General features: G+C 48.1%; 2 protein-coding genes and 1 pseudogene across 5 annotated transcripts; 2 read left to right on the forward strand and 1 right to left on the reverse strand.

The window, feature by feature from the left end:
* The first annotated feature begins 1092 nt into the window (after positions 1–1092).
* Positions 1093–6680, forward strand: Cd207 (CD207 molecule, langerin). The gene is made up of 6 exons (XM_005385607.2): positions 1093–1209; positions 1304–1420; positions 3122–3496; positions 4095–4246; positions 5257–5372; positions 5894–6680. Exons 1-6 carry the CDS (start codon positions 1134–1136, stop codon positions 6042–6044), a joined length of 987 nt encoding a protein of 328 aa, XP_005385664.1. The 5' UTR covers positions 1093–1133; the 3' UTR covers positions 6045–6680.
* Positions 6681–10701: 4021 nt separating this feature from the next.
* Positions 10702–25018, forward strand: Clec4f (C-type lectin domain family 4, member F). 4 transcript variants are annotated; one of them, XM_013514743.1, is made up of 11 exons: positions 10702–11061; positions 11452–11566; positions 12546–12644; positions 12742–12748; positions 13373–13383; positions 13503–13619; positions 13937–14044; positions 15713–16831; positions 21174–21325; positions 22195–22313; positions 24604–25018. In XM_013514743.1, exons 3-11 carry the CDS (start codon positions 12584–12586, stop codon positions 24752–24754), a joined length of 1845 nt encoding a protein of 614 aa, XP_013370197.1. In that variant the 5' UTR covers positions 10702–11061; positions 11452–11566; positions 12546–12583; the 3' UTR covers positions 24755–25018. The 4 variants fall into 4 exon arrangements, with proteins under 4 accessions (XP_013370197.1, XP_013370196.1, XP_005385665.1 ...); XM_013514742.1 differs by having other exon boundaries at positions 10702–11566; XM_005385608.2 differs by lacking the exons at positions 12742–12748; positions 13373–13383 and having other exon boundaries at positions 10702–11566.
* Positions 22845–24440, reverse strand: LOC102003038 (annotated as a pseudogene).
* Positions 25019–27763: the final 2745 nt, after the last annotated feature.

Below are 27763 nucleotides of genomic sequence, written 5' to 3' on the forward strand. Positions count from 1 at the left end.
CCACTTAGGGTTCCACGGAGGAAGAGATATGAGTAAAGAGATGAGGGGAAAAGAGAGAGAAAAATGGTTTCCAGTCTGGTGTTGCTGAGCCTTCCTATTTTGAGATACTAACAGCTACAAGAAGCAGAATGAAGAACCCAAGTCTTATGTTTATTTTGAATCTCTAAAGTTGCATTTCCAAAAGGGGTATAAATCAGCTAAGATGCTTGAAGAAAGTAAAGTGGACTGTTTTGTTGCAGTGATCTCTTATCTGGTCTCCCTGATCCGAGGCTTCCTATACTCGAGTCTATGCTCTTCACCACGATCAGAGTGGTCTTTCTACAATGTCTGTGTCCTCATTTCTGTTCTACCTGAAGCCTTTCACTGGCTCAGTGCTACTCAAAACCCAAAGGTCAAGTCCTTTAACACGATATAAAAGGATATTCATGATCTGGTCCCTGGTACCTCTTTAGCCCTGTGCCCTCTCTCTCCTGTTGTATACATTGCTTTCACACAGGAGTCGAGTTACTTACAGCTTCCCAAGGATTCCATGCTGGCTTATGGCCCTGCTTGTCAAACTTGCTCTTTTCCTGGAACTTTTACTGTGACTCTATTCTCTGCACTTCCTCTGAACTGTGCCTATTCATCTGCTGTTATGCTCAGCATTTGTAGTGTAATTTATTCGCTCAGGTCTGTCTTTCTTTCGCTCAGGTCTAGTCTTTCTTATCAGACTATGGGCTACTTGGGTGAAAGACTGTGAATTTTTCATCTTTGTGGTCCTGTGCCTCATTCACAGTCTGATACCTAGAAGGCACTCAGTGCATTTGAGGTGTGAATGGATGGGTAGATGGAGGAGGGAATCCATACAAGAGAAATGGGATGGCTTTGGGACACCATGGCTAAAGTGTCCACGTAACAGACTCTTGGAGAAGAAGACAAATGGCTTCTTCCTGAAAGCTCAGACCTTTGAGGAAGGAATTAAGCTATGACCTCAGTCATGCTGTCTAAGGTGTCTGGGCCAGGAATGGGGAACTTTGGGATGACATAGTGACCTGGTTTGGGACTCACTTCCTGTTTTCTCCAGATAAAAGTTTCTTGGCAGAGAGAATCAGCCAGAAACACCTGTGCTGCAAGGGCCAGGGTGGGGGTGTGGGATGAAGGCTGCAGAGAAGGAAGCCCATGATGCGCACTTCTGCGTGGATAAACAGAACATTGCCCTCTGGCCTCGAGGCAAGCACAGCCGCTACTCCAGCCTGATGGGGGCTCCACGTCCAAACCCACTCTTTGCTGCTCATTGACAAACCTTTGCTTCTGTTTCTTTTAGAACCTCCTCCCAAGCAAGATCCGTCTCTGGGCCTGCAGAAGTCTCTTGCCATCCGTGTGGGTTTAATCTGCTTGTCACTGGTTGTGGTCACCTCCATCGTGCTGCAGGCCATTCTCTGTAAGTCCTTAGGATTCATGGTCCCCTTGGTCCTTCACCACTGGTTGGCTCCTTCGAGTCCCCAGACCTTGTCTTTCCTGCTCTCTCTCTTCTCTCTGGCTTATGGTATTTCATTCATCTCTGTTCTCTCCATGCATGAATGGATGTTCTTTCCTTTCTAATATCTGGGAGGTTTTTCCATCAGTACTTGCTTGCTTGTGCTCTTCTTGCATGCGCATGCTCTGCTTTCCCCACGGAAGAGTCACCCTTTTATTTTCTAATCCCATATCTTTTCTTCCCAGCTGTCTGCCACTCTGAACTCTGGGTCTTGTGGAAAGCCCCCAACAGTGAACTCAATGTTCGCAGACTCTGCAAGGGACTGAGTTTCAAGGGAGTCCTCTGCCTCAGCTGACCAGATGGAGAATCTGGCCATCGAGCTAGCAAATCTCTGTGGCTCAGTCCCCTCACCAGGACCCCTCTGCGCTCTCTTCATTCTCCTGTCCCCATGGAGATCATGTTAATGGAGTCTTCCTACTCATCAGCTCTTCATGATCTGTGCTGCTGGCAGAGCCCTATTTTTCCCACCAGGTTTCCAGACAGAGTGAGGGGCCAGACATATTTGTCTCAGATTGTAGCTTCTTAGCAGCAACCTACTCTGCAATCACTTGCTGCCCCCCAGATGTTAATCTCTAACACCGCCCTTCTCCTGTACTCTCCTTTGATTGCTCTTGGTTTACTTTTGGTCCCCTCTGATGCACCCAAGCCTGTAACCTGAACAGAGTGTGAAAGTGGGCAGGGCAAGTGTTACGGCTTGTGTCAAGAGGTCCCCCCAAAGCCTCATGTGATCACAGGTGGGACTTTTCAGGTGTCTGGATCTACAGTGTGTGATGCAGAGAGTAAGGGTGTGCAACTACTAAATTAGTCTGCTGATTGATTTGGCAGAGTTCTGGGTGTGGATAACAGGAAGGCCCACCTTGGGTGTGCGTGTTATCTGCCCTAAGGATAAAATATAAGGGACAGATTGTTTTGCTACTTTGCTGCCTTCTGCCTTTTGTCTGACATGAACTATTTCTCCTTTTCCATGCCACCCTGCCTTGGGGCTAGCCAACTATGAACTGAAACCTCTAAAAACTGTGAGCTACAATAAACCTTTCCTCCTTTAACTTTGGATGCCAGGTATTTTCTCTCAGCAATGAGAAAAGTAACTAAGACAGCAAGGGAAGGAGAGAAGTGGCTGCTTGGCATGTTCTCTGGAGAAAAAGCCACTTCTGGATTAGGAGTCTGTACACCTGGTCCTTCCATGACCATGGAGGGGGCTGTGGGCAGACATGGGAGGAGTGGCACTGGCCCAGCTGAGATCCCTGAAAGGAGAAAGCCGGGGACCACTGCTGGGTCCTGGAGGGACCAAGTGATAGAAAGAGTGATGGGGTGACTGGGGGAATTCCTTTACCAAATTCATCCTGAGTACTCAAAGGAAATTCGTGACTGGGTTCTAATTCTTGTTTCTGCTTGCTTGTGAGGTCTCTCGTAGAGCTATCTTCTCACAGCCTGTATCCCCCAGAGTTCGTAGCCCATGGGGGAGCCCATCTCATGCTTGCTGTATATTAATGAATGATTGAAGAAGATTGGGAATCTTGAGCCTAACCCTCTCCTTCCTTCCCTTTATTGCCCTGACAATATCCAGTTTCCTCTCAGCTGACTTCTTGATTTTTTCCAACCTAGATCCCTGGCTTATGGGCACAGTTTCCAATGTAAAGACCAGTGCTGAGTTGCTGAAAGGTCGTGTGGACAACATCAGCACCCTGGGTTCTGAAATTAAGAAGAACAGTGGTGGTGTGAAGGCAGCTAGCGTTCAGATCCAGACGGTGAATGCCAGCTTGGATAGTGTGCATTCTCAAATCCTGATGCTGAAAACCAGCGTGGAAAAAGCCAAGGCACAGATCCAGAGCTTAAGAAAAAAATGGGAGGAAGTCGATCATTTAAATACCCAAATTCCAGAGTTAAAAAAAGATATGGATAAAGCCAGTGCTTTAAATGGAATGGTCCGGGCGCTGCAGGGCAGGATGGACAATATCAACAAATTGCTCAGACAACAAAGTAAGTGAGCCAGGAGATAACATTGCAGGCTGACGAGTGGCCCCTGAGACCTTGCCATCTTGGTCATGAGACCATTGGGCTAGTGGACGAGCAGGGAAGGGGCAGGCACGGACTAGAAAGTTAGGGAGAAAGGGTGTAGCACTGGGCTCAAGGAGGACATAAGGGATTTTAGCAGAGAAGACACTATAGTCCAACTTGGACCCCCACACTAAGGCACAGTGCCTGAAAAATTTAGGGAATAGATTCTCTGTCCTGGCCCAAACCACAACATTTCCCATAAGGTTCCTTATTTCAAACCCTGGGCTTAGTCACTTGTCTTGGCCAGTGGAGAATCGCTTTTCCCTCATGGGAAGGTCAGATTCGTGGTCCATCCCCTCCCACTGTCTCTTCTCCAATCCCATAGGCCCTCTTCTCCAGTTTCAGTTAGACTTTCAGGATCCAAGAGAGGGTTCCCTAGCTCCTATACCAGGCAGGACCCCAGGATGTCAGAGCCCAGCCCCATTCACTGCTGTCTCTGGTATCTCACTCAAGTACCCTATCCTGGCCCTCACCCTAAGGAAACAGGACCCTGCATTCACCTTCAGCCCCTGTTCTCCAGGTGACATCCTGCAGATGGTTTCCCAAGGCTGGAAATTCTTCAAGGAGAACTTCTATTACTTTTCTCGCACCCCAAAGACCTGGTACAGTGCGGAGCAGTTCTGTGTGTCTAGGAATTCACGCCTGACTTCAGTTACCTCCCAGAATGAGCAGGTGAGTGCCATTCCCATGTGGTCTGTGACGGGGGTGTGCTGCTAGCTGTCTTGGGGCATCTGGGCAAGATTATGTGGTAGAAACAAAATCCCCAAATACTGGCCACCTAACAAGGGAAGATTATTTCTTGTTTACACTACATATCTAACAAAGAATGCTCATGGTGGGTACTCAAGGACCTAAGCTGGAGGAGACTTAATCTTAATGTGTCTGCAATTGCTAAGGCAGGAAAAGGGAACATGGCAAATTGTGCATTTTCTCTTAAAGCTTCTCCCCAGAAATAACCATATCAATTTTGCTCACATTTCAGTAGTGAGAGGAAATTATGCAGTATTCCTAGCTTCAAAGAGGGCCGGGAGGGGTGCTGTGTCTCTGGGCCCAGAAAGCAGAGGTATTTGTCAACAATATACTGCACGACTCAAGACACTTCCTTCTTTTGGAGGCAGGCTATTGCCCAAGTCCCCTCCATCTGCGAGATGGGCAGAGCAGGTAAGAGCATGTGCTCTGGAGTAGTCTAAAGTCCTAACCTGCTGTCTAGTCCTAGGGCCTTGTGTAAACTGCTTACCTCCAGTAGGCCTCAGCTTATGCATTGATGAAATATGTATAGTAGTACCTGCCTCAGAGAATAAAGGAAGAGATGCAAGAGGACATCTTTCCCATGTACCTCGCATGTTTAAAGGGCTTGTTGACTTTAGGTATTATCATCTGGGCCACTCTCCTGGGATCCCGGCTCTGGAGTTTAACTGACTCTCATACTCCTGCACCTGCCTCCAAGGAATAGAAAGGCCTGAGCCCTGACTTTGTTAGTTGCAGAGAAAACACAAATCAGATTTTGGAAGATGGACTCTGGGTTCCAGGCAAGGGCAGGAAGAGGTCTGAGAGGAGCCAGTGTGCAGAGTGTGTCTGTGAGTTCAAGGACTGTCGCTGAGTACAAGTGAGGGAGACCTAGAGACAGGTGCTCGGACTTCAGGTTGTGGCCTGCACCTTTGCTCCCTCTGTGTCCCCCACAGGAGTTTCTGTACAAGACAGCAGGTGGAGTGCAAAGCTGGATCGGCCTGACCAAGGCGGGGAGTGAAGGGGGATGGTACTGGGTGGACAACACTCCGTTCAACAAGGGAAGTGTGAGGTGAGCCCCAGCACCTTCCTTTCCAGCCTGACTTTCTTGGGCCAGGGCCAGGGCCAGGGCCAGGGCCAGGGCATGGATGGCTGTGGGTATTTCCCATGTGCACAGGGTTTGTGATTTGTCCTTGTCCTAGGGACAGGACGAGCCTTGGAATTGAGATGCTGGTTACCACTGCCACTCACTGAGTGTGGATCCTGGGACTGATCTGTGACTCTCCATGCCCCATGGGGTTTGGAAGCAAGGCCATCTACCCAGCTTGGGCAGGGATCTCGATGGAAGTCTAAGTTTTTGCAGAGTGGGTTTGTGGGTTTGAGGGTGGCAGTGCGGTTTGACCTGAATTTGGAGCATGTTTAGAGGCTTCCTGGTTAAAATGTCACCAGCACCCTACTTCTTAGGCTTGGGCTCTTCCTCTGCTATCACCTAGGACAAAAACTGGGATTGAAGTAACTTATTTCCTTACTGGAAATAAATTCTTTGTTTTCCAATTTTGTAAATATATTTTTATTTGGTTTTTCACTCCGCAGTTTCTGGCTTCCAGGGGAGCCCAACAATGTGGGGAACAGTGAACACTGTGTCAATATAAAGGTGTCCTCGCTCCAGTCCTGGAATGATGATTCCTGTGACATTAAGCTCTATTTCATCTGTAAGCAGCCCTACGTTCAGTCAGAACCATGATGGCCAGTCCCCAGTTTTACCCTGTGAGCTCCAGTGCTTGTCAAACTTGAGGAAATGTCCTCCTTGTCCTTAGTACTCCAGGATGACTTTGTACCTTAATTTTTCTTGCTTCAGAATTGTCCCCAAGTGTATGTTGGAGGTCATCTGCTTTGCTTGGGAATTCTATGACCCTATAGGGGGCTGCTGGAATGGGAAGGACTTGGGTTAAATGGAAGAGGAAGGAGGAGATGACTTAGAAGCTCATCTTGCCTTGGTGAAGAAAATCAGCACTCCAAAATCTGTGCTATCACTTTGCGCTTTCCCATCCCTTTAGAGAAGCCTCACTTATTTCACATTCAATTTACATAAAGAAATGATCATGGGCCGGGGATATGGCTCAGCAGCACAAGCACTTGCCTGGCAAGCATGAGGTCCTGAGTTCGATTTCTGATACCAAAAAAATAAATAAATAAATAAAAAGAAATGATCATGTTTGAGGAGATAGGTATCTTTAACCAGATTGAAATTTTACACAATGGATATATGTACTGAAACACATGGTACCCCATTAATATGTATAATTTTTGTTTTTATGCATCAGTTAAAAATAAATTTAAGTTTAAAATAAATTTTAAAAAGAACAGCATGTAAAAAAGAGTTGCTTCATATCAATCCAGCAAGTCTCCTGACAGGGTTACTCAGCACTTTTCCTGGTTGATCTCCCAGAATTCCTACCTGCCTGCTTCCGAGTGCTGGTTGGTGGCTGGCAGATGGCCGTGTTTTCAGTGGGAATAGCTCTTCCCTTGGCCACTCTGTTCATAGTCCCAGATTCCCATTGCCCTCTCCATCCTTGTTCTCTGCAGCCTGAACCCCTCTCCCCTGCGGAAAGGTAACCTGGTTCAGGTCAGGTGTTGACATGGGCCTGTATGTTCTTTGGAGTGGTGCCAACAAGCTCCCTCCCTTATTCCCACTCACTTCTGCCTTGGTAGCCCGGACGCCCAGCCCTACCATCATCATCTTCTTCCCGTCCTCATCTCTGACTATCTGCCCTCACCACCGCTGCACCTCCTCTCTCCAGGGGTTTCCTCTCCTTCTGTGCCTTATGCAGGAGAGTACTCTTTGAGTACCAAAAAGAGTTCTCCCAAAGCTTCTATAGGAGAAAACACTACCTGGCTCAGGGCCTCCCTTGGCGTGCACTTTGTCATTGCTGGTTGCTTTGGTGGATGTATGGAAATGGCTGTCTGCTTCACTGGACATGAAATCCTGGGGTACCCCGGGGACACAGTTGGAGGGTCAAAAACATCAAGGACTTGCCCTAGAAATGCCACAAAGTATGAACAGTACTTATTTCTAGTTTTTGTGGAAATTAAGGAGAATGAGGTCTACAATGCTATGATGATCTCTCTTCTCAGGTGTCCCTGGACAGTCTTCTGTTTCCTAGCTTTGTTCCCAAGGAGGAGGTGCATCAAGTTATCCATTCTTCACAGAGATCTTATTCACAGGATCCAGGTCCACATCCCAAGGAGCTAAGGCAGGAATGCAGGATGGGGTCACCCTAGACAGGGAGCAGCAGAGAGAAAGCAGGAGGGATCACAGGGTGAGCACTGCTGTGGGCTCAGCAAAGATGTTCTACTAGGGTCTCCATTAGTGTTCTGGGGAAAAGATACTTTCTTCAAATGAGTATGGCAAAGGCGTCAGAGCTGAGCGCATAGGCTTAAGTGGCATCTTTGAGCCCCACAGAGCTCCAAACAGTTCACCTCAAGTTCGTCCGCTCTCCTCACCCAGCTGAAAGGCTCCCGCCTGGTTAATTCCCACCTAGTTTTCAACTTAATGGCTTTTGGTTCCCTGCTAGTCTGGGAATCTATTCAACCGGCCAATCACATCCTGCTGCAGGAACGGTGTGTGTGCGTGGGGCCCGGGACCTACTTCTCTTGTTACTAGGATCCTAGCTGCACACAGCCCTTGCTGGTTTGCTTTCCTCCAGGGGTAACCCCATGGGGCTCTGCAGGGCACGTGGTCCTTCCTTCCCAGACTGAGAGAGTATGTGACTAGTAAACTGCTGTTAATCTCATCTGTCCACTGTCATATGTCATGTGTCTTCCCATCTGGTACTATTTAGAGTGGACAATTGTTCCCTCACCAAAAGGTGAACAGGAGATGATCAGAACAAGGCTGGCAGGGATCTATGGTTCATCCTGGTGTGAAGAGATGAGCTGGAAAAAATCAGACCATTCTTTGGAAAGAAGTTGAACCAGGATATATGCAGGGGATGAGGCAAATAAGAGACAGAAGTTGGGCTAGAGGGCCTGGAGTTAGAGAAAGGCTAAGTGCCATCATCTGGCACCTGTAGAACTAAAAATCAGCAGAAGCAGAGAAAAGAGGTGAGGTAGAGAAGGAAATGTGCAGAGCAGAAAGCGGACAGGATGCAGAGGCAGAGGCACCACAGACCTGCCCGGCAGCTCCAGCTCTGGCTGCTGAGGCTCCCTGTGCTGCTTTGCCTTAGAACCTCTGTCTGCCCCAGTCTTCTGGTTCCTGTGCACCTAGCTTCCTTCTCCCCACTCCCACGCATTATTTTCCTTTGAAACTGAAAGAGCCTGAGTCAGTGTGGATGTGTTTTCACTTGTAGCCTGCGCCCCATCCTGTGACCTGCATGCATAGCACTGCCTGTGCTTCCTCCTTCCTGGAAGCTGGGACAGCTGCTGCTATGCACTATCCTGTAACCATGGGCCCCACTTCCTACCTGTAGGGCTTGCTTCTCCTCTTTTCCAACAAAAACCCAGGATTGGATTGCCTGCCCATCCCTGAAGCACTGAGGAAGTACAGGGAGATGGGTTATGTGTATCAAGCCACCAGCTCGTTCCTCCATCTGGGGTTCAAACTTGTCCCTATCAGATGGACCAAAGAAGAGGGAAGTGTGGTTCTCAAAGTACACCCTGGCATGATGCCTGAAGCAGGGAGCCCTGTGAGCCCTCAGCTGCCAGAGCCGCTGTCTGCACCTTGTTGGATCTAGTCACTCCTTGGATAACTCCTCAAGCTGTGGTGTTTAGGGACTGCTAAGAGACCTGAAACATTTCCTGATGTCTGCAGTTATTGGTGCACAGTTGCTAAACTTGGGCATCTCCAAGAGCATATACCTTGTTTGGCCTTTGGGTTAGAGCAAGAAAAACAAACAAGTGAGGGACCCCACCTGTGGAGTGGTTCTGTAAAATGCTATTTTTCCTTGGCCAAGGAACAGAGAAACCTCTAAGCGAGGCTATCATAACCTGACTTTTCTTCCCTGGTGGGCAGATGGTATTCGTATGCAAAATATAAGAGCTGGGACTCTGGGCTAGGGTGGGAGGTGGAAGAAATGGGTGCAGACAGGGAAGGCACGGTGAGAATTCCTGCTGATCACAGTTGGGACGACTTTGCCCTTCTCTGAACCAGATTCTGCTGTTTTGCTGAGCAAGGGATCCCCAGGGTTCTGCTTTCAAGGCCCCTAGAGAAAATAGTTCTAAGTGAATCCAACCTGACTCTTCCTGTGTGTGGGGAAACAGAAACCAAGATGGGCCCTTTCCTTGCAGTGCTGTCCCTGGGGAGGAAACTCGGTGGTTCCCATCCCCTGCAGAGAAGGGGCTTGGCGGATGGTATACCTGGGCTGTGACTGGGGCAGAAAGGGATGCTGCATGGTCCTGTAATGCCTTTCATCCCATCATATCAGCTTTCAGCAGGTGGGAGGTCAGACATAAAGATGGGGCTCTGCACTTACATGCCAGGCCCCTCCTCTATACACGCACGCACACACACACAGGAGTGCACACAGAGTCCCCATGATGAGTCTGGTGAAGGCAGCCAAGCTCCAGGTTAGGTGCCCATGGACTGGCTGCTTCCTGAGTTGTCAGCAGCCTCCATGGCACAGGCTCCTCCTAGACCCATGCTGCAATCCTGGTCCCTCTCCATGTGGCTTCCCCACCACTGGACTCTGCAGTCTTTTTAGTCAATGCCTGGAAGCCTATGGGAAGTTGACCCCAGGATTTGGGAAAAAGATACGGGAAAGTGACATGGGAACTGAGGGTGAAAATAGGAAAACAACAGTGCAATATGGGTAGAACAAGCCATCTGCAGGTCTGTGATTGACAGCTTGAGTGAGTGTGATGGAAGCTGACATGTAATTATACTTTTATGAGTTAAAGATAATGTGATCCATTTCAGTAGGATTATAACCACCTGAAGGTAATGGGGGAAAGAGAGAACCAAAGGACAAGAATCTGTCAGTGTTGTGGCTTGTGTCTAGATGTCCCCTCAAAGCTTCACGTGGCGGGGCTTCTTTAGAGGTCACTGAATCTACAGTGTGTGATGCTGAGATTAAGGGTATTGATTACTAAATTAGTCCACTGATTGGTTTCGCATAGTTCTGAGTGTGGATAATGAGAAAGCCCTCCCTGGTTGTGAGTTCTATATGCCCCAAGGGCATGTAGCCTGGATATATATAAGAGACAGAAAGAAGGCAGCTGTAGTTGCTGCTTATCACTTGCTCCTTCTGCTTTCCTTGCTGCTTTGTTGTCTCCTGCCCACCATGAACTGTTTCTCCTCTGCAGGCACCCTGTGCATAGTACCCTGCTTTGGAGCCAGCCAACTATGAACTGAAACCTCTACAAATTGTGAGCTACAATAAACCTTTCCTCCTTTAACTTTTGGTGTCAGGTATTTTGTCTCAGCAATGAGAAAAGTAACTAAAACTATCAGTATCCCCAGAACCGACTTTGACAGGGAGGCCTTGAGCAGCCAGTGAGAATGTTGGTTGTGTTACCCCCTCAGTAGGCATGGGGACATCAGGCTTGCATAGCACTGTCCCCTGTGATTCCTCACTTTCCTTTTTTTCTAGTTCTAGGTCCATCAAGTAGCAGGAGTCACCTGAAGCAGTATTGTTTTTCCCTCTTAGAAGGAGGTTATAATTCCCATTGAAAAGCAGAACACAGCCCAGTCTCATCCACTAGATCCTTTTGCATTAGTGTTGAGAATCTGGTCTTCTCAGGGGCATAGAGCCAATCTACAAGAGGTGAGATCTTGAATTCAGTCAGGCCCTGCTTGGTAGCTTCTGACAGGACTTCTAATACCAATGCTTGTTTTTTTCTGGATACCAACCAACTCTGTGGCACCAGCTGGGCCTCTAGTAGTATGAGTAGATTCTGACACTAGCTCCCTAAGTTTCAGACCCCACAGGATAAGGCTGTGGTCCACAAGAGGAGTCCCTAGGTGACCCACACTTTGGACTGGCTGATTATAAATCTGCAAGTTCCCCTCAGTTTTGATGATTCCTTAGAACAACTCAGAGAATTGAAAAAAAAAAACACTAATATTGAAATTTACGGTAAAGGATGCCATCAGCCAGATGAAAAGGGACCTACGGTGAGGGTCAGAGAGTACTGAGCACAGGACCTCTGCACAGTCAAGGTGGGCGAGTTCAGTGACCAGGAGGTGCCTGGAATCTCACCATTCAAGAGATTTTATAACCCGGTCTCCAGTCCCTCCTCCAACCTGGACTCTGAGAGTTGGGAGTTGAGGTGAGTGGCTGAAAGTTCCACCCTTTAATCATGTTTGGTCTTTCTGGGGGCCTGCTGCCATCTTGAAACTATCTAGGGCTCCTGAGTCAGTGCATTAACACAGACTCAGGAGTAGCGGAAAGGGGCTCGTAATGAATCGTAACAGACACATCTATCACCTAGGAAAGGGAGGGTTTTAGAAGCTCTGTGTTAGAACCTAGGACAAAGACCAGCTTTGGGGGGCGGGGGGTTGGGCCCATAGGATTCCCACTGAGCTCTATTGCCAATCCTTAATTTTTAAAAAAATTTTGATACAGGCTTGAACTTGTGATCTTCCTGCCTCAGCCTCCCAGAGAACCAGGATTATAGATGTGTGCAACCATGTCCAGCCCAAATATTTTTAAAAAACCATCTCAGGGCCGAGGGTATAGCTCAGTGGTACAGAGCCTGCCTAGGATGCACGAGGTCCTGAAATTGATCCCCAACACTGCAAAAACAAATGAGCAGCAACAGCAAATACAAAATACCTCACCTCAAGCGCTTCCCACAGCCCCGTTGTAAGATACTGAGTGGACAGTGAGTGCCCCCGTCCCTTGCATTGGTCTCCTTCACTGACCCTGCAATCCTCTACGATGTGACCATTTACTTAAGAGATACTGAGGCTAGGAGAATGAGTCAGCTGCAGTTACAAAGATGTTTTCTCTGCAAAGCTGAGGACCCCTTCTCCCCCCGCCTTGGTGTCTAGTCTTAGCCCCCAGAGAACAATAATTTATAACTTTGGGGTAGAGACTAGCATTTGGGGTACTGAGGGCAGGGGTGCTAATGCAGAGGAGGGCTTGAGACTGATGGGCTCCATGGGGGCCCAAGGGGAAGGACTGCACTGGCTGAATTTCTGTAGAGTCAGCAGGGAGACAGGCAGTGTGGAGGATGGTCATGATCTTCACAGCACAGTATAAATCCGGGGTGTTTCAGTTTCACACCCACTGCTGCTGACTTGCAGGACGGCCCTTCCAGAGTGACTGGGTGAAGGACCCGGAGATGAATGGTGACACAGTCCACTTCTGCACAGATGAGGAGTGTGTCTCCCTGCATCCCCGAGGTGAGAAAAGTCAGGGTGTCGCCTGCTTGTCCCCCAGCCCTCTGCGCTCCTTAGTGGCAGGCTGGAGCTCAGCTCATCGCTGTCTTGGCCTTCGCAGTACACAGGTAATGGTGGGGAGTGGACCAGGCAGAAGATAGGAATCCAGGCACAGTGCAGTCTCTGCACGAAATCTCTCCAGACCCCGCACACTGTTGGTGGTAACCTGGCAGGAGAAAGAGGGTGCACTTTCAGTTCAGATGGGCCTAGTTTTGAACTCCAGCTCTGCATGTGGGCTGGCCCTGTGAGGCCTCTGGGAATCTGGGCTGTTTTCCACAGCCTGACTGGGTTTTCCTGGGTGCCCTTTGTTCCTCACCACAGCTCCTCGATGGCTCGGTACAGCTCTCTCAGAACGTCCTCAGCGGCATTCTGATCCCAGCTGGGGAGGCCCCAGACTCCCCAGTGTGTGGTGAGACAGCAGAGTGGCACCAAAGGGCTATGGTTTTGCTCTAGGACTCTGAGGTCTGGGCTCCTGCTCGGTCCCTCTCTCTTACCTATTTTCCTCCCTTTCTTCTTTCATTAAGACCACACTTTTGTTGACCTACACTCTCTGCTGTGTTCGGTCTCCCGCTGCTCCGGCCTCCTTGGGATTCTGACAGCCCAGTCTAGGCAGCATTCCTGCCTTTGCATTGCTATCAGTGCCCCATGGTGACCTCCATGAATTCTTACAGTTTCCCCTTCCTTCTCCACAGCCCCGTGGGTGGTAAGTGTGGCAGATATTCTCATCCTTCCTGCACAGGGTGGGAGCTGAATCAGACAGCCCGGCTCTGTCCCAGCCCACATTGGCTCCTCTCATCCTGGACTCTGGCTTCTCCCCTGCAGGGATGGACCCCGTGGCAGTGACTCCTACCGCCCCCAAGATGCGCAAGCTTATTCAGGCTGCCATGATAGTCATAGCTGGGGCCACAGTTTCCTCTCTTGTGGCTCTCTTTGTTGTGGGTAAGTTCCCAGGTGCTGAGAACCTCACTAACTCGCCTTCCTGCACAGAGGCCCAAAGCGGCCCAGATACATATTCTCTGGACTGTCTGCTCCCAGAAGGGACCTCCCATTGCCATCCCAGGCCTGGACCACAGCTTTCCCTGGAGCAGAGACCACGATGCAGGGGAGAGCCTTCTAAGAGCTAAAGCTCATGGGGGGAAACTCAGTGTGTCCTTGGTGCCATCTCTGTCATTCTGGAGCCCTAACCCTTGTGGGGTGGCCTGTTCTCTTGGGCTCGGAGCTGTGAATGATGCTGACTCATGAAGGGGGTATCTCAGCTCTACAGTCCCGAAACCCTATACCGGAGGAGCCTCCTTCCTTCCAAGACTCTGAAGCCATGTTTTTGGAAGACAACACTACTGAACAGTTACCTGTGGAACCCAATAGTGAGTAACCACAGTGGGGCAGGGGCAGGAAGGGAGCTGGGGCATTCAGAAGCCCAAACCCTGGGGCCAGCTTCTTTTCCAACACCCTTGGGCCCCTGAAAGTGTTCTATCCTCCTTAGGAAAAAAACAATGTTTTATTTAAAAAAAAACCAGCTTTATGTAGGTATAATAAGCATACAGTCCAGTGCGTGTAGTTAAAGCACACAGACTGTTAAGTTTTGATGCTGTGTATGTGCCTGTGAAACCATCATCACAATCAAGATAATGAACAGATTCATCATCCAGCCCCAGAGCTTGCTTGTGGCCTTGTGTGATCCCTCCCTCTCCCTTCCTTCACTCCCAGGCAAAAACTGATCTGCTTGCAATAACCACAGATTACAATGTAGTTTTCCTTTGCTTTTGTCTCCTTTCTCCTTCCTTGCATTGTCTGTTTTCTTCTGTAGATTTTATCGTTTTTGGCTTTTATTTATTTAGGAATTTTTGCATAATTGTATGAGGATTGAAGTCCTTTGTCCCCCCATATGGACATGTAATTGTTTCAGTAGTATTTGTTTAAAAGATTATCATTTCTCTATGGACTGCCTTTGTATCTTTGATACAAATCATTTTGTCCACATTTCTGTGGGTGTTTTTGACAAGCTTCTCCTACATCCCAAGGCCTGGTCTTGCAACAGCACAGTGGCTGAAGTCTCACACATGCACCTAGATGGAGCCTGAGGAATCAATAATCCACTGGTACTCCAGAAAGGTTCCTTGACCGCTTGGGGTCTTCTCCCTGTACCTGTGGGAATGCTAGACTCAGGAGTGACCATAAATGTTTGAGATGAAGTCTCAATTCATGAAGTGAGCCTAGGATGCTAGCAGGACCAGAGACAGAAGCAGGCAGGCTGCTGGGAAAGGCTTGAGAAGAAAGGGGGCCACAGTATCCCTGAACGGCTCCAATGACCAAGGCCTCCCATATCCTCAAACTGTTTCATGGTGCTCCCTGCCCTATGTAACACTGGAGTGCCAGCCCTTTGAAAGGTGCTGTACCAGTGTCCCCTAGAGGGTATGGCATGCCTGCGCCCTGGCCCCAGGGATTGAACAGTGTGCTTCCTCCTGGAATACTTGCTCCCTCACTGCCCCATGGAATCTGTGATTAGAAAATTTATGTTTGTAGTTTACATAGTGTTTCAGATCAAACAAAAGTGAATCAAGCAGATTTATGCCTGGTGTACAAATATACTGTAAAAAGTAAACATGGCTTTTGCTCATATCTATTTTTTCATAATGACCAATCTGTGATGAAATTTCTAGGGTAGAATTAAATGCCAACAGCTCCAAATGATAAAAATTGATTACTTTGAAGTTGAGCAATTACAATAGCAAAATAATCCAAACCTTCCCACATGACTGTTGGTGGCTAGTTTATAGTAGGCAGGTGTTTCAATCCACCTGACCCCTCTGTTCATAGACAACAGCTAGATAGGTCTTCAATTATTTTGGGCTTTTTGGCTAACATTATCAGGTGGCTCATCCCCAGGTCTTGCTGACAGCAGTGACTAACAGGCTGCCCGAGGAGCATGCAGGGCTCTGATGTGGACATTTCCCTCACAATTTGTAAGAGCATCGTGATTGGCCTATGTGATCTTCCCTACATATTTGGTGTTCTCTGCTTCCTCCCTCCAGATCACTACCACTTTGGTGGGCGACAAGAGTTTCAAGAGGCTATACAGACACTTAAAAGCCACATAGACAATTCCAGCACTTGGTATGTGGAGATCCAGACGTTGAAGCGCAGAGTGGACAATGTCAGTTGTCAGGTCCAGGGGCTTGAGGGCTATCTGGGAGACACCAGTGCTGACATCCAGAGGGTAAAAGGTGCTCTACAGAAGGCCAGTGCCTTGAGCGTGCAGACCCAGATGCTAGGAAGTTCCTTGGAGGGAGCCAGTGCTGAGATCCAGAAACTGAAGGGAGATCTGGAAAAGGCAAATGCTTTAACCTTCCAGACCCAGGATTTCTTAAAAAACATCTCAGAAAACACCAGTACTGAGCTCCGTATGCTGAGCAGAGGCTTAGGAAATGTGAACACCGAGATTCAAATGTTGAACGCAGGTTTGGAAATGGTAAACACCCAGGCCAGGTTGACAAACAGCAGTTTAAAGAATGCCAATTCTGAGATACATGCTTTGAGAGGTCGCCTGGATAGTTTCAATGACTTAAGGACCCAGAACCAGGTTTTAAGTAGTAGTCTGGAAGGAGCCCAGGCTGAGATCCAGAAGCTAGGACGAAGTTTGCAGAATGCAAATGCTCTGAACTCCCAGACCCAGGCCCGTCTCAAAGGCAGTTTAGATAACACTAGTGCTGAGATCCTGGCACTGAGAGGTCATTTGGAAATGACTGGTAATGAGATGCACCTGTTAAAAAGAGATTTGGAAACTGTCACTGCCCAGACCCAACTAGCAAATGGCCACCTGGAGCAGGCAGATGCTCAGATCCAAATGCTAAAAGCAGAACTAGGAAATGCCAACACCTTAAACTCCCAGATTCAGGTATTAAATGGTCAGTTGAACAATGCCAGCAGAGAGATACAGACCCTAAAACAAAGGGTGAAAGATACTGCAGCCTTAGATTCACAGATGCAGATGCTAGGGAGCAATCTGCAGAAGGCCAGTGCTGAGATGCAGAGGTTAAAAGAGGATTTAGAGAGCACCAAAACTCTAACTGTGAAAATCCAGGAGGAGCAGAGTCGCCTGGGGACCCTCCGTGCAGCCATTGCTTCACAGGAGCAGCTACAAAGGACCCAAAGTAAGTGGGAGAGAGGGAGATGGTTGGGGAGGCACAGTCTCTTGGGGGGATAGAGATTCTTGTCCTTTCCTCTTGTCCCTTCCACCTCTTCGCTTACCTCAGCCCGCATCTCCCTAGGTGCTAGAGACAGGAGCAAATCCAATGAGCTAGGGAGTGCTGGAGGTAGCATGAGGTGGCATTTTCCCTGTCTCAAATTGCTTATAATCTGGTTAGAGTAACGAAATGAATACCTGGGAAATCAACTATATATGGGGAAGATATGAAACAAGGACAGTTTATGCTAGTGGGGCCAGACGATTCTTTTTTTTTTTCTCCCTGCTATCAGAAATGGTGTAGCCTTATCTACAGACATACCACCCTGAACATACCCAAGCTTAGCTGTGCTCAGAAGCGAGGCAGGGTCAAGCCTGGTTAGTACTTGGATGGGAGAACTGATGTGGTCTTCAACAACTTGCTCAAGTCCTCTGAGCTGTATTTTTCTCATCATTAAAGTGGGAACAAACAGTGTTTGCTTCTCAGTGAATATCAAATGAGTTAACAAACGTAAGCCAATTTAACAAAGCACCTAGAATTCAGGCACTCACCTGAAATTTTACGGAGGCCCTATTAAATGTCAGGAGTATAAAGATGAACAGGACATGATGTCTACCTTGCCAGGTTTTGGGGCAGGAGGGCAGCCTTGTGTGAAAGACATGCAGACAAGTGTAAGAGGTGAGAAGTGAGAAGCAGGTGCTAGGAACTGAGGTGAAGGAGGACAAGAAGAAGAAGAAGGAGGGAGGAGGAATCTTCTGAGGGGCACAAATGGGGAAGACCTTTTGTGGGGAAGGATCCTAAGATGCTTTTTAAGAAGATGGCCCTTGAACTGAGTCTGTAAGGACTAATAGGTGTTTGCAAAACAAATAGCATGAAACAGTAATAAGTTCACAGGCGTGGAAACATGAAACTGAGGTGCTGAAGGCTTCAGGTAGCGTGACTGGCCTGGGAAGGTTATGTGGTGCAGGCTGAAAGGACAGCAGGCAGGACCAACAGCAGTGGCTTTGACGTTGCCTTGAATAGAATATAACCATAGCATGAAAGTTCATTTTACATTGTGATGCAATATAAATATGTAGAAGTGCACACACATGCGTGCACACACACACAAACACACACACACTCAAAAAGCGAAACTTTTACTGCATCGATGCATTCTGATATTATAATATATCCTTTATTTAAAAGTTTGTCATAACCTACTAATGGTGTGGTGAGTACAGTTTGAAAACACTGTGCTAGGGGATTAGAAGGCCTCGGAGACAGGATGGACAGCGAGGGCTCTGAGCCCAGCTGTCCTCCCCCAGGGGTCGAGGAGCTACTGAAGGGCTGCAAGGAGGGGGCTCACTGTACAGTCTCCCAACTGAGATAGGGGATCAAAGCGGAGTGGGAGCACTCCGTTCAAGGTTTGACATGCTGAGTCTGGGGTGCTTTGGGGAGATTCAAGATTCATCACACGCTATCTGGAGTTCAGGAGAGAGGCTGGGTGGCAGACATAGCTTTGGGGGCCCTGGCTGCAGCAACAGAGGGAATTTGCATGAGGCAGAGTGCTCTGTGAGAAGAGGGCTGAGGGTGGAAACATGAAGTTAATCTTTGGGGGCAAGACAGGAAGAGGTGATTTTGAAGGAGACCAACATATGAAATACAATGTGGTAAATATTGAAAAATGAAAGATGAGAAGACAACAGCTGTGTTCCCAAGAAAATTTTTGTATTTTCCATTTAAACCACTCCTACTGTTCAGTGAACTTCCATGGGAGGGTTTTTGTGGATTTTGATAAGCTTGATCTAAGGGTGAAGAGCTAGCAACAAGGAAGGGGAATGGGGGGAAAGAGAGAGAGAAAAGGAGAAGCAGAAGAAGAGGAGGAAATGCAGAATTGAGTGATTTATTTATTTATTTATTTATTTTTGAGACATGGTCTCACTACGTAATGCAGGCTGGCCTTGAACTCCCATATGTATCCCAGGCTGGCCTTGAGCTCATGGTGATCCTTCTCCCTCAGCCTCCCAAGTGCTGGGATTACAGGTGTGCGCCACCACGCCTGGCTAAGTGACTGGTCATGAAGAGATGTCTGAGGTCATATTTGGCCTGGGCGGAGTGGGAAGGGTGTGGACAGAGTGGTTCACCCCACCGTGCAGATGTGGGAACAGAAATGGAGGGTCTGGCATTAGCAGGGCCTCTTTCAGGGTAGAGTAGGAGGCTGCTTGCTAAGGGTGAGGAAGGCATTGGCTCTGGGAGAGAAGATGCGACTGGAGCAGCTGCCAAAGAGATGAGGCTAATGAGGGAGTCCTGGGGGTAACCTGCAGCATTCTTCTGCTACTCTGCCTTGGGTGAGGTATGTGTGGGGGCCTGGAAATCTTCCCTTCTTCATGCTTCTTCACGTGCTCGCTCTCCTCTTCCACCCCTCCTGTATCTTTTGACTATTATGGCAGAGCCGAGGGCTGTCCCACCTTTTTGGCACACTTTGGAGAATCACCCAGAGCTTAAAAGTTAGGCTCTCCAGAGCTTAAATTCCAACTCAATTTTGGGGGTGGGAGTAGGGGTCTGAGTTGCAGCCTGGGTGTCAGGATTTTTTTAAAGCTCCCTAGGTGGTTCTAATAGCATTAAGGTTAAGAAACATTTAACTTTTTCTTAAGGAGTCAAATAGATATTTTAGGTTTCTGGGCTATGACATCTGTGTACTGTAGTTTTCTAATCTTTGATTTTCATGATGGGTTCTTGGAACTTGGAGAGCATCAGATTCATCTGGAGGACTTACAGGACTGCAGATTTTTGTTTTGTTTTGTTTTTTGAGACAGGGTCTCGATCTGTCATTTAGGCTGGCCTTGGACTCACTATGTGACCCCCGCTGATCTCCAACTCAGTGATCCTCCTGCTTTAGTCTCCTGAGTGCTGGAATTACACAGGCGTACATGGGTGGATAGGACCACAAATTGTTAAAAGTCAGGTTCACATTGAGCAGGGCTGGGTTGGACCTGAGAATGTGCACCAGCCAGGTTCCCAGACAATGCTGATGTGGCCAGTCTGGAACCACACTTTGGGAACTCCTGTTTACACACTACTGTCTCTTACTGAGACATTTGCCTTTATGTTGCAATTGATGTTCTGGTTGATTAGAAGTGCTTTCTTCCTATTCAGTTGCCTGCAGGTTTGAATTTTTTTTATGGTGAAGTCTAAGCTTCTTATGATTCTTAAAACCTCTTTGTGTTTTCTATTGCTCATGGGGGAAAATATCCAAACTATTCACATGGGATGTGTGATTTAGTGCTGATGAACCTGTTTTGTTTTGTTTTGTTTTGTTTTGTTTTGTTTTATTTCCAACCTTTAAACAATGATCCTACATCATCTGCTCAGTTACTTGGTACTGGCACCATGCTGTGCCATTACTGCTTTGATGCTTACCCTTTCTCCTGCCGGCAATGCTCTCCCGGGCACTGACTCCTAGAAAACTCTTCCTCAGTCTTTCAAGACTTGGTCTAAGTGACATCTCACTGAGGATGCTCTTTCTGTGCCCCACCTCCCTCCCAGAGGAAGCAGACCACACTCTCTTTCATGCCTCTGTTGTAATGGGCACATGGTTTTAATCAATGCATCTTCAACAACTTTTCTCCACCTGTGTCACTTACTGGACTCTGAGTTCCTCGAAGGCATTGATCATTCTTACTGATCTTTGTATAGCAGCTCCTAACTCAGACACTAAAGATTGTTGAACCTAGAACACAAGAACAAGGGGATGAGGACCTGAGCCAGGAAGTTATATTTTACGTGCTTGTGGTGCAGATGATGCTAGAGAGTACAGCGTGGATGGTGTGTGGGTGGTGGTGGTGGTGAAAGACCTCAGCTCACAGGAGCCATTCTTAGAGTCTGGAGACCGTGAGGACAAGCAGATTAGGATGGCCATGGGGTTGGGCAGCTGAGGTGGATGGAAATGAAGTTGGGAAATGGGGGAGGTTGTGATATGGCTTCTCCCAGGAAGATCATGGCACTGGAGGTGGGAGGACAGTGAGTGACCGCTGTGGATTGGGAGAAAGGACAGTACGGCTGGAAAAAGTATTTGGAAACAGTGCTGACTGCTAGCAGAGTGAGGCTCCAGGAGAAACTGGGACAGGTGGGTGTCTCAGGGCTGCTTCCCTGAGGACAGGTCATAGGGTAGTGGTGCAGCCTCCCAGGCTTTGCTCCTGCCGCACTGGGCATCAAGAGTTGCCTGAGCTTGTGAACCTCAGTGACCGGCCCTGGGACGGGTCAGGAAGTTCAGCTCAGGGACATCTACCATCAGCTTCTGTTTCTCCCTCTGCAATTTTTCTTCCAGATCAACTTCTCCAGCTGATCCTGCAAGGCTGGAAGGTCTTTGAGGGAAACTTGTATTACTTTTCTCATGTCAAGAAATCTTGGCATGAAGCTGAGCAGTTCTGCGTGTCCCGGGGAGCCCACCTGACATCGGTCACCTCTCAGAGGGAGCAGGTCAGAACTGTAGCTGTGGGTTGGCGCTGATGGAGTTTGTGTGTGGTAAGGGACTTGGGTGCTACGCTCCTCGCTTATGGTGGGTGTGGCAGAGAACTCCATGTCTCTTTCGTCAGTCAGGGAGAAGATATTCATTATGCTCCAGCAAGCACCTTGACCTGCAGGTAGAAGCACTGTCAGTGAACCCCCACACCCTCAGTAAATGAGAGAGCTACCCAAGAACAGCAGGGAGGGAGGGCAAAGGAAGATGGCACCAGGTGACAGCTCGGAAATATCAGGGATCTGAAATATCTCCATGCTTTTGATTTCTGTCAAGCCATCCATCCTGATGTTAATGTCACCTAACCAGGTAGCAGTGGAGGGCTCATGAACAGCTGACCTGAGCTTGTTCCCCTGGGGACCAGACATAGGACTCTGAGGACCATCAAAGGTAATACGGTTCCAGGAAGCCCACATACTGAGGTCCTTATCAGAACTGCCAGGTTAACAAAAGACCACAAAATGTTTGGTTCCATTTTACTTCCAGAACTGCCCTCTCCTGTGGCTCACCTGAGACTGTTGTTACAGGGCTGTAGAAGCACATGCTACTTTGTAAAACATATCTCAATAAGTTGCAGTCAGGACTGTCTTTGTCCCAGTAAAGGACATTGCCCTCAAGGGCAGGGACTCTTTAGGAACAGTCAACGTGGGAGAAGCTGGGCTTCCCCTGAGGGGATCTGGTGTTGCTGTAAGTCCTAGACAAGCCTTGGAAGGTGCAGGGCAGGGCCCAGCTCCTGCAGGGGGCTTTATGCTATGGGACCAGGGAGGGGCAGCCTGCAGAACCACCTCCTTGCACACAGGGTCACATAAACCCTACCCCTTCTCCATAGGCATTCCTCGTACAGTTCACAAGCACCTCTTACCACTGGATTGGCCTCACTGACAGGGGTACTGAAGGCTCCTGGCGCTGGACAGATGGGACACCATTCAGTAATACCCAGAGCAGAGGGTAAGTCTAGCCACTGTCTGGCACTGTCCAAGACACTCTCTTTGGCAGGTCTGGCTAGAGACTCTTGTAAGGCCCTGTCCTGTGTGTGTATCCCTGCACAGAGAGTGTCAGTATTGTGTGTGTGGTGTGTGATATGTGCATGTTGTGTGATATGTTTGTGATGTGTACAGTATGTGTGTGGTGTGTGCATATTTTGCACGTAGTAATGTGTAGTATGGGATGTGTGCAGTGTGTGATACGTAGTGTGTGATGTGTGTGATTTGTGTGTGTATGGTGTGATGTGTGTAGTATGAATTGTGTGTAATGTGTAATATGTGCATGGCATGTGTGGTATGTATATGTAATATGTGTGGCCCTTTTCTTTTTTTCTTTTTTTTTTTTTTTCTCCGGTACCGGGAACCGAACTCACGACCTTGCGCTTGCCAGGCAGGAGCTTTTGCCGCTGAGCTAAATCCCCAGCCCCCGGCCCTTTTCTTAAAGCAAAGAGTACAGATATATTTTCTCTGTGCACTTGCAAAACACTTAGGATCAACATAAAAAAGAAAAAAACCTCCTGTGAAGAAATACACATAAAAAGAGGAGATGGGGGAGCCTGAGAGGGATTTGGGCCTCAGCCTCAAGAAGCCACAGCAACTCTGCTTGGTCCAAGGAATCGAACAAAAGACACTGGGGAACATAAGAGGAGGAAAGACAATGAGAAGCTACTGAGGGAGAGGGTCCCAAAGTGGGCCGCAAAGAGGAACTGGAGACTGGGGAGTAGGTCTGGCTGGAGGCAGGGGCCCCTGCTAGTAGCTATAGGGAGGTGGTCTTGGAGGCCCGTGAGGGGCATCAGCGGAGGAGGCCTGCATGTAATGTGTGGTGGCATAGGACCTGGGTGACTCATGGGAGATCCAAATGGAAGCCCTTGGGGGGCATGCCCATGGGAGGAGGTCCAGGGTGAGGCATTCCAGGTGGCAGCCAGGATGGTGGCTGTCCCCAGCACCTGGAGACCCAGCATGAGGATGTCCTAAGCCATAGGGCATCCCAGGTGGTGGGAAGGGGTGAGGATGTGAATGCCCGTGACCCAGATGTCTGGAACCTAGGGTTCCTGCTGATGGGGGACCGTATCCTCCAGCCCCAAGAGGCACAGGTGGTGGGGGCATGGCCTGCGGTATTCCAGGTGGGAGGTGGCACTCATGGGGGGAAGGAGCCAGGAGGCGGCATGCGTGGCCCAGATCCCACTGGTGATACTACAGGATTGGGGCAGAGGGTGGAGGGAGTGTGTCAGCAAACAGCTGATGAGAGCGGTCAGCCCGAGAGAGTGGGTTTTGGGCCGCCAGAAGTCGTTCAGCAGCTGAGCCATGCACTCACCCTTAGAGTCCTTCTTGAAGGCATAAGACACTGTGATAGGGCGATTACAGAGATACTGCCCATTTATGGTCTCAATGGCTGCATCTGAAGCATCAAATGAAGCAAAATTAATAAAGGCATAACCTTTGGAGTTGCCTGTGTCAGGGTCCCTCATAATCCTGGATGTTTGTAAGATGACCCCAAAGGTGCTGAAAGTATCATAAAGCAGCTGCTCATCAATCTCTGGGTCCAGATTCCCAATGAAAATATTGGCTCCTACATCCAGGTTTTTGTTATGAGTTGATGCTTTGTTTACCCTTACTGGCTTCCCCTAGAGTTTGATCATGTTCATCATCCTAATGGCGTAGTCAGCCATTAATTCAACAAAGCCATAACCTTAGTGCTGGCCAGTGACTGTGTCCTTTGGCAGATGGGTGTTGACTACTGGCCCAGCCTGGAGAAAGAGTTCCCACACAGTGTTTCACTAACCTCATCAAGGCCCCCCACATGCACAGTAGCATCCTGATTCCATTCAGGTATCAGCCCTGCAGCCATGACAAAGGAGCTCCTGCTGTCTCTAAGCAGCCTGTGGTATGTTTAAGGTCCACAGAGGGATGCTAGGAAAGAATGCTAGGTCTTGGTGCTGTCTGTGAGTGGGTCTTCTTGCTTTTTTGTTTGTTTCCTATCCTATGTCATACTCAGACCTGGTTCCAAGGGACCCTGCCCTCCACTGGAAGGCATCTGACTCTGAATTCTGGGATAGGGGCTTGCAGCACACAGGGTGCTCCTTTCTGGCCGCGGGTCGTCAGTAACTTAGGGACGCTTCAGCAGAGTCACCCTCAGGGTATCTCTGACTCCAGCCCCATCCCCATCTTTGAGCCTCTAGGAGATGAGGGCCCCATGTCACTGCAGCTCTTTATGCCCCTACAGGGGGAAGGGACACTTGCTCTGTTGCTTGCAGGTTTTGGGACAAGAATCAGCCAGACAACTGGCAACATGGGAGTGGGGATACTGAAGACTGCGTCCATATTCAGAAGAAGTGGAATGACATAAGCTGCAATGCCTCCTATCACTGGATCTGCAAGAAGTCAACAGGCCAGGCGGTGGCCTGAGGCAGGCCAGAGCCAGGGGTCCTTCCTGACGGCAGTGTTGCGCCCTCCGCCCTGACACTGGACTCAGCCTGTCATCTGCGGCCTCCCATTGCCTTTCGTCTCCCGCCTTATCTTTCCATTTAGCTCTTTCAAACACGCTCACCTGACGTGACCCGGTGGGATCAGCAGCTCCTCCAGGAAAGAGCCTTGCTCTGCCTGCTTTTCTTCAGCAACCAGCACAAGCCTATGAGACAGCAGGTCTTCAATAAAGACTCATGCAATGAACACAAACTGCTGTTTGCCTGTCCCTGTGGTGGCCATAACACTCGCTTTTCCTGGGTTGCTTTTCCTTCCCTCAATGTCCCCTCTGTCCTGAAACAAGCATACTGTGACCATTAATCCTGTCATGTCAACTTCAGTAGACTAAGAAATGCCTAGCGGATAAGTAAAGCATGCTCCTGGGTGTGTCTGGGTGATCGCAGAGGCATGGCCTTGGGTCCTAATATGGTACCTCTCCTGTTCCTCTCTGGCACTGTTCCCCTACTCTGTGAAATGAGGAGCTGTGCTCTTCCATGTCCTTCCTGTGATGTTTCTGCCTTGGAGCCAGCTGAGGATAGACAACATGTGAGCCAACTAAACCTTTCTGCCTTTAAGGGCTAAGTGTCCCTATTGCGTCCAGCAGCAGGCAAGCTGATCCATACACATATATTTAGTTACAGGATTTAGTGCTGTATATTTTAGCTACTTCTTTGAAAACAGTAGAGGTTTAACACAAACCATAGAAATTTCATAAGGGGAACAAAGTCCCAAGAAGTTCCTGCCACCCCATTCATCCTGGAGGTTCCTTTGGGTGCAGATGGGCCTAGACCTCGGTTTTTCCAGCCTTTTAAACCATCCCAGCAGCCTGTTTCTCTCTCTCTCCTGTGGACTGGCTCCATCTCATCTTGATTTACTCTCAGATTCATGTTTCTGGCTTCATTCTCTTGTGGCGTCCATTCATCATTTCAACCTAGAATGAGAATTTCTGGAGCAGTTCTGTGCCAGGCTTGTGTGTGCACAGGAAATGCTATACGGAGCCCCACAGTTCTTTCTCAGCATACCTCCCTCCTCTTCATGATCTGCCCCCAAATTACAAAGCTCTCAGTCTCCCCAAACTTGCACTTCTCTCTGCTCAGCCCAGTGAAAATGTCATGCCCTGCTTAGGCCCCTCTGCCCTGCACTGTGGAAAGACCTCCAGGAAGAAAGCCTATGCGGCCTGAGGCTCACCTGTCTGCTTCCTTCTCTGGAACTTGGACCACAGTTTGCTGGTGCCTGTTGTCCAGTGTCTGAAAACAATTGTTCTATGTCCGTTGTCCAATTTTCTAGCTGCTTACAGCAAAAGAGTTCATCCAGTTACTCCATCATGACCAGAATGGGGAATCTGTTATATATTTTATGAATTTTTGTTATTGTTGTTGAACAAGACTTTAACTCATTTGTATTCATATTTATCAGCTTTTTCCCTTTGGCTTCTTAGATTTGCATCAGTTTTACAAACTCCTCCTCTATCCCAGGGTAGACATCACATTTACTTTATTCTTCTAGTACTTTTATAACTTTTATAATTTTGGTTTTTACTTTACTGTCTTATCTGGAATTTACTTTTGAGAATATTGTGAGGTAAGCTTCTACTTTTTGTAAAATATCACTAAATTACAATTCATTCTTTTTCACCCATTTGTAAAGACAAACTTCAAATACAATACTAAATTCACAAGACTGTTTCTGGACATTTGATATCATTCTATTGAACTCTGTTTTCCTTTATTGGGACAACATTATTTTAATTTTATAGTTTAATATATGTTTTGTCATTTAGTAGAGAAAGCGACCCTTTGGCTTTTTCAAAAATTTTAGGTCTGTTTTGTGGAATGGGTACTGAGGACTCGTGAATTTCATGAGGGCACAAGTGGTGGGTAGCCAGATTTTTCTTTAGAGAATCCCTGTATTTTTCATCTCAGACAATCCAGTGATCATGGAGACGCTCAGAAAGGAATTCTCTTAGCTTCTCCCTGAGATATAGAAGTTTGTCTTGCAGCTTTTTATAGGTTGTTAGGAAAGAGGGAGAAAAGAAGGCAGGGGGTGGGGTGGGTTTGGACATCTCACTGTTTGGTATAGAGATGGCTCCCAGGTCCTTCTGCTTTCAGTGTGGCTGTGCAGTCAGGGTATAGATAAAACTACCTGTCTGCAGTGTGCAGTGGTGGCAGCTATAGGGCATTACCTGGCTATAGGGGATGGGAAGAGTAAGCTCTAAACGGACTTCATAACACTTTCAACCGGTTCTGTTTCGGTCTGCTCTATGCTTCTGCCTTTAGAGAAAACTGATACTGCTGAGTCATGAGCTTACTAGTTTTTCCAGCATGCATTTCTCTGATTTTATTTACATACGCCAACTACCATCAGTTATAGTGTCACTTTTTCAGGTCTAAGTCAGTTATCACCCATGTATCCATGGCCAGCTTTCAACCTTTGCTGCTTTTCTTGTCTGTCTGTTGATTCCATCATCCTTGTCATCATGCGCTTTTCTTATTTTTAAATTTTTTTTCCTTTACTACTGTTGCAGTAGGTTTGGGGAGGAAACAGCTGAATGTGTGCACTGACTCTACCTCCTTCTTTCTAGAAATTCTTTTTAAGAATACTTTTAAAATTTTATTAGCACACATTGCAATTCATGAAGTTTACAATCATCTTGGGGAGAGGTTACATGTACATATTATAGCTTCTTTCTTTTTTTAAAATCCCCTTCCCTTTCCCTACCTTCCCCGCCTTCCTGTTCCCCTTTTTCTACTTGTTGATGTGATTTGTCCTAGCTCATGGTGTGGCCCGTAGTGTTTACATTAACTGGGGTCATCAGATTCCTATGCATGGTACATCTTTATTCCTCTCACTTCACCTTCCCCTCCTCACTCCTTGCCCTTGCTCCCTTGGACCACTTCCCTATTGCAAGAGATCTGTCTGCTTGTTCCATTCTATTCATCCTTTATTATTTTC

This window comes from Chinchilla lanigera, unplaced genomic scaffold (genome assembly GCF_000276665.1).
Source record: "Chinchilla lanigera isolate Chin_1 unplaced genomic scaffold, ChiLan1.0 scaffold00023, whole genome shotgun sequence".
Lineage (NCBI taxonomy): Eukaryota > Metazoa > Chordata > Mammalia > Rodentia > Chinchillidae > Chinchilla > Chinchilla lanigera.

Excerpts from the sequence above, each read along its gene's own strand:
- Cd207 (XM_005385607.2), top strand. The coding sequence starts at position 1,134 with ATGAAGGCTGCAGAGAAGGAAGCCCATGATGCGCACTTCTGCGTGGAT. Across the intron at positions 1,421-3,121 it reads CGTGCTGCAGGCCATTCTCT|ATCCCTGGCTTATGGGCACA; the intron begins GTAAGTCCTTAG and ends TTTCCAACCTAG. Across the intron at positions 5,373-5,893 it reads TTCAACAAGGGAAGTGTGAG|TTTCTGGCTTCCAGGGGAGC; the intron begins GTGAGCCCCAGC and ends TTCACTCCGCAG.
- Clec4f (XM_013514742.1), top strand. The coding sequence starts at position 12,584 with ATGAATGGTGACACAGTCCACTTCTGCACAGATGAGGAGTGTGTCTCC. Across the intron at positions 21,326-22,194 it reads TCACCTCTCAGAGGGAGCAG|GCATTCCTCGTACAGTTCAC; the intron begins GTCAGAACTGTA and ends CCTTCTCCATAG. Across the intron at positions 22,314-24,603 it reads AGTAATACCCAGAGCAGAGG|GTTTTGGGACAAGAATCAGC; the intron begins GTAAGTCTAGCC and ends TGTTGCTTGCAG.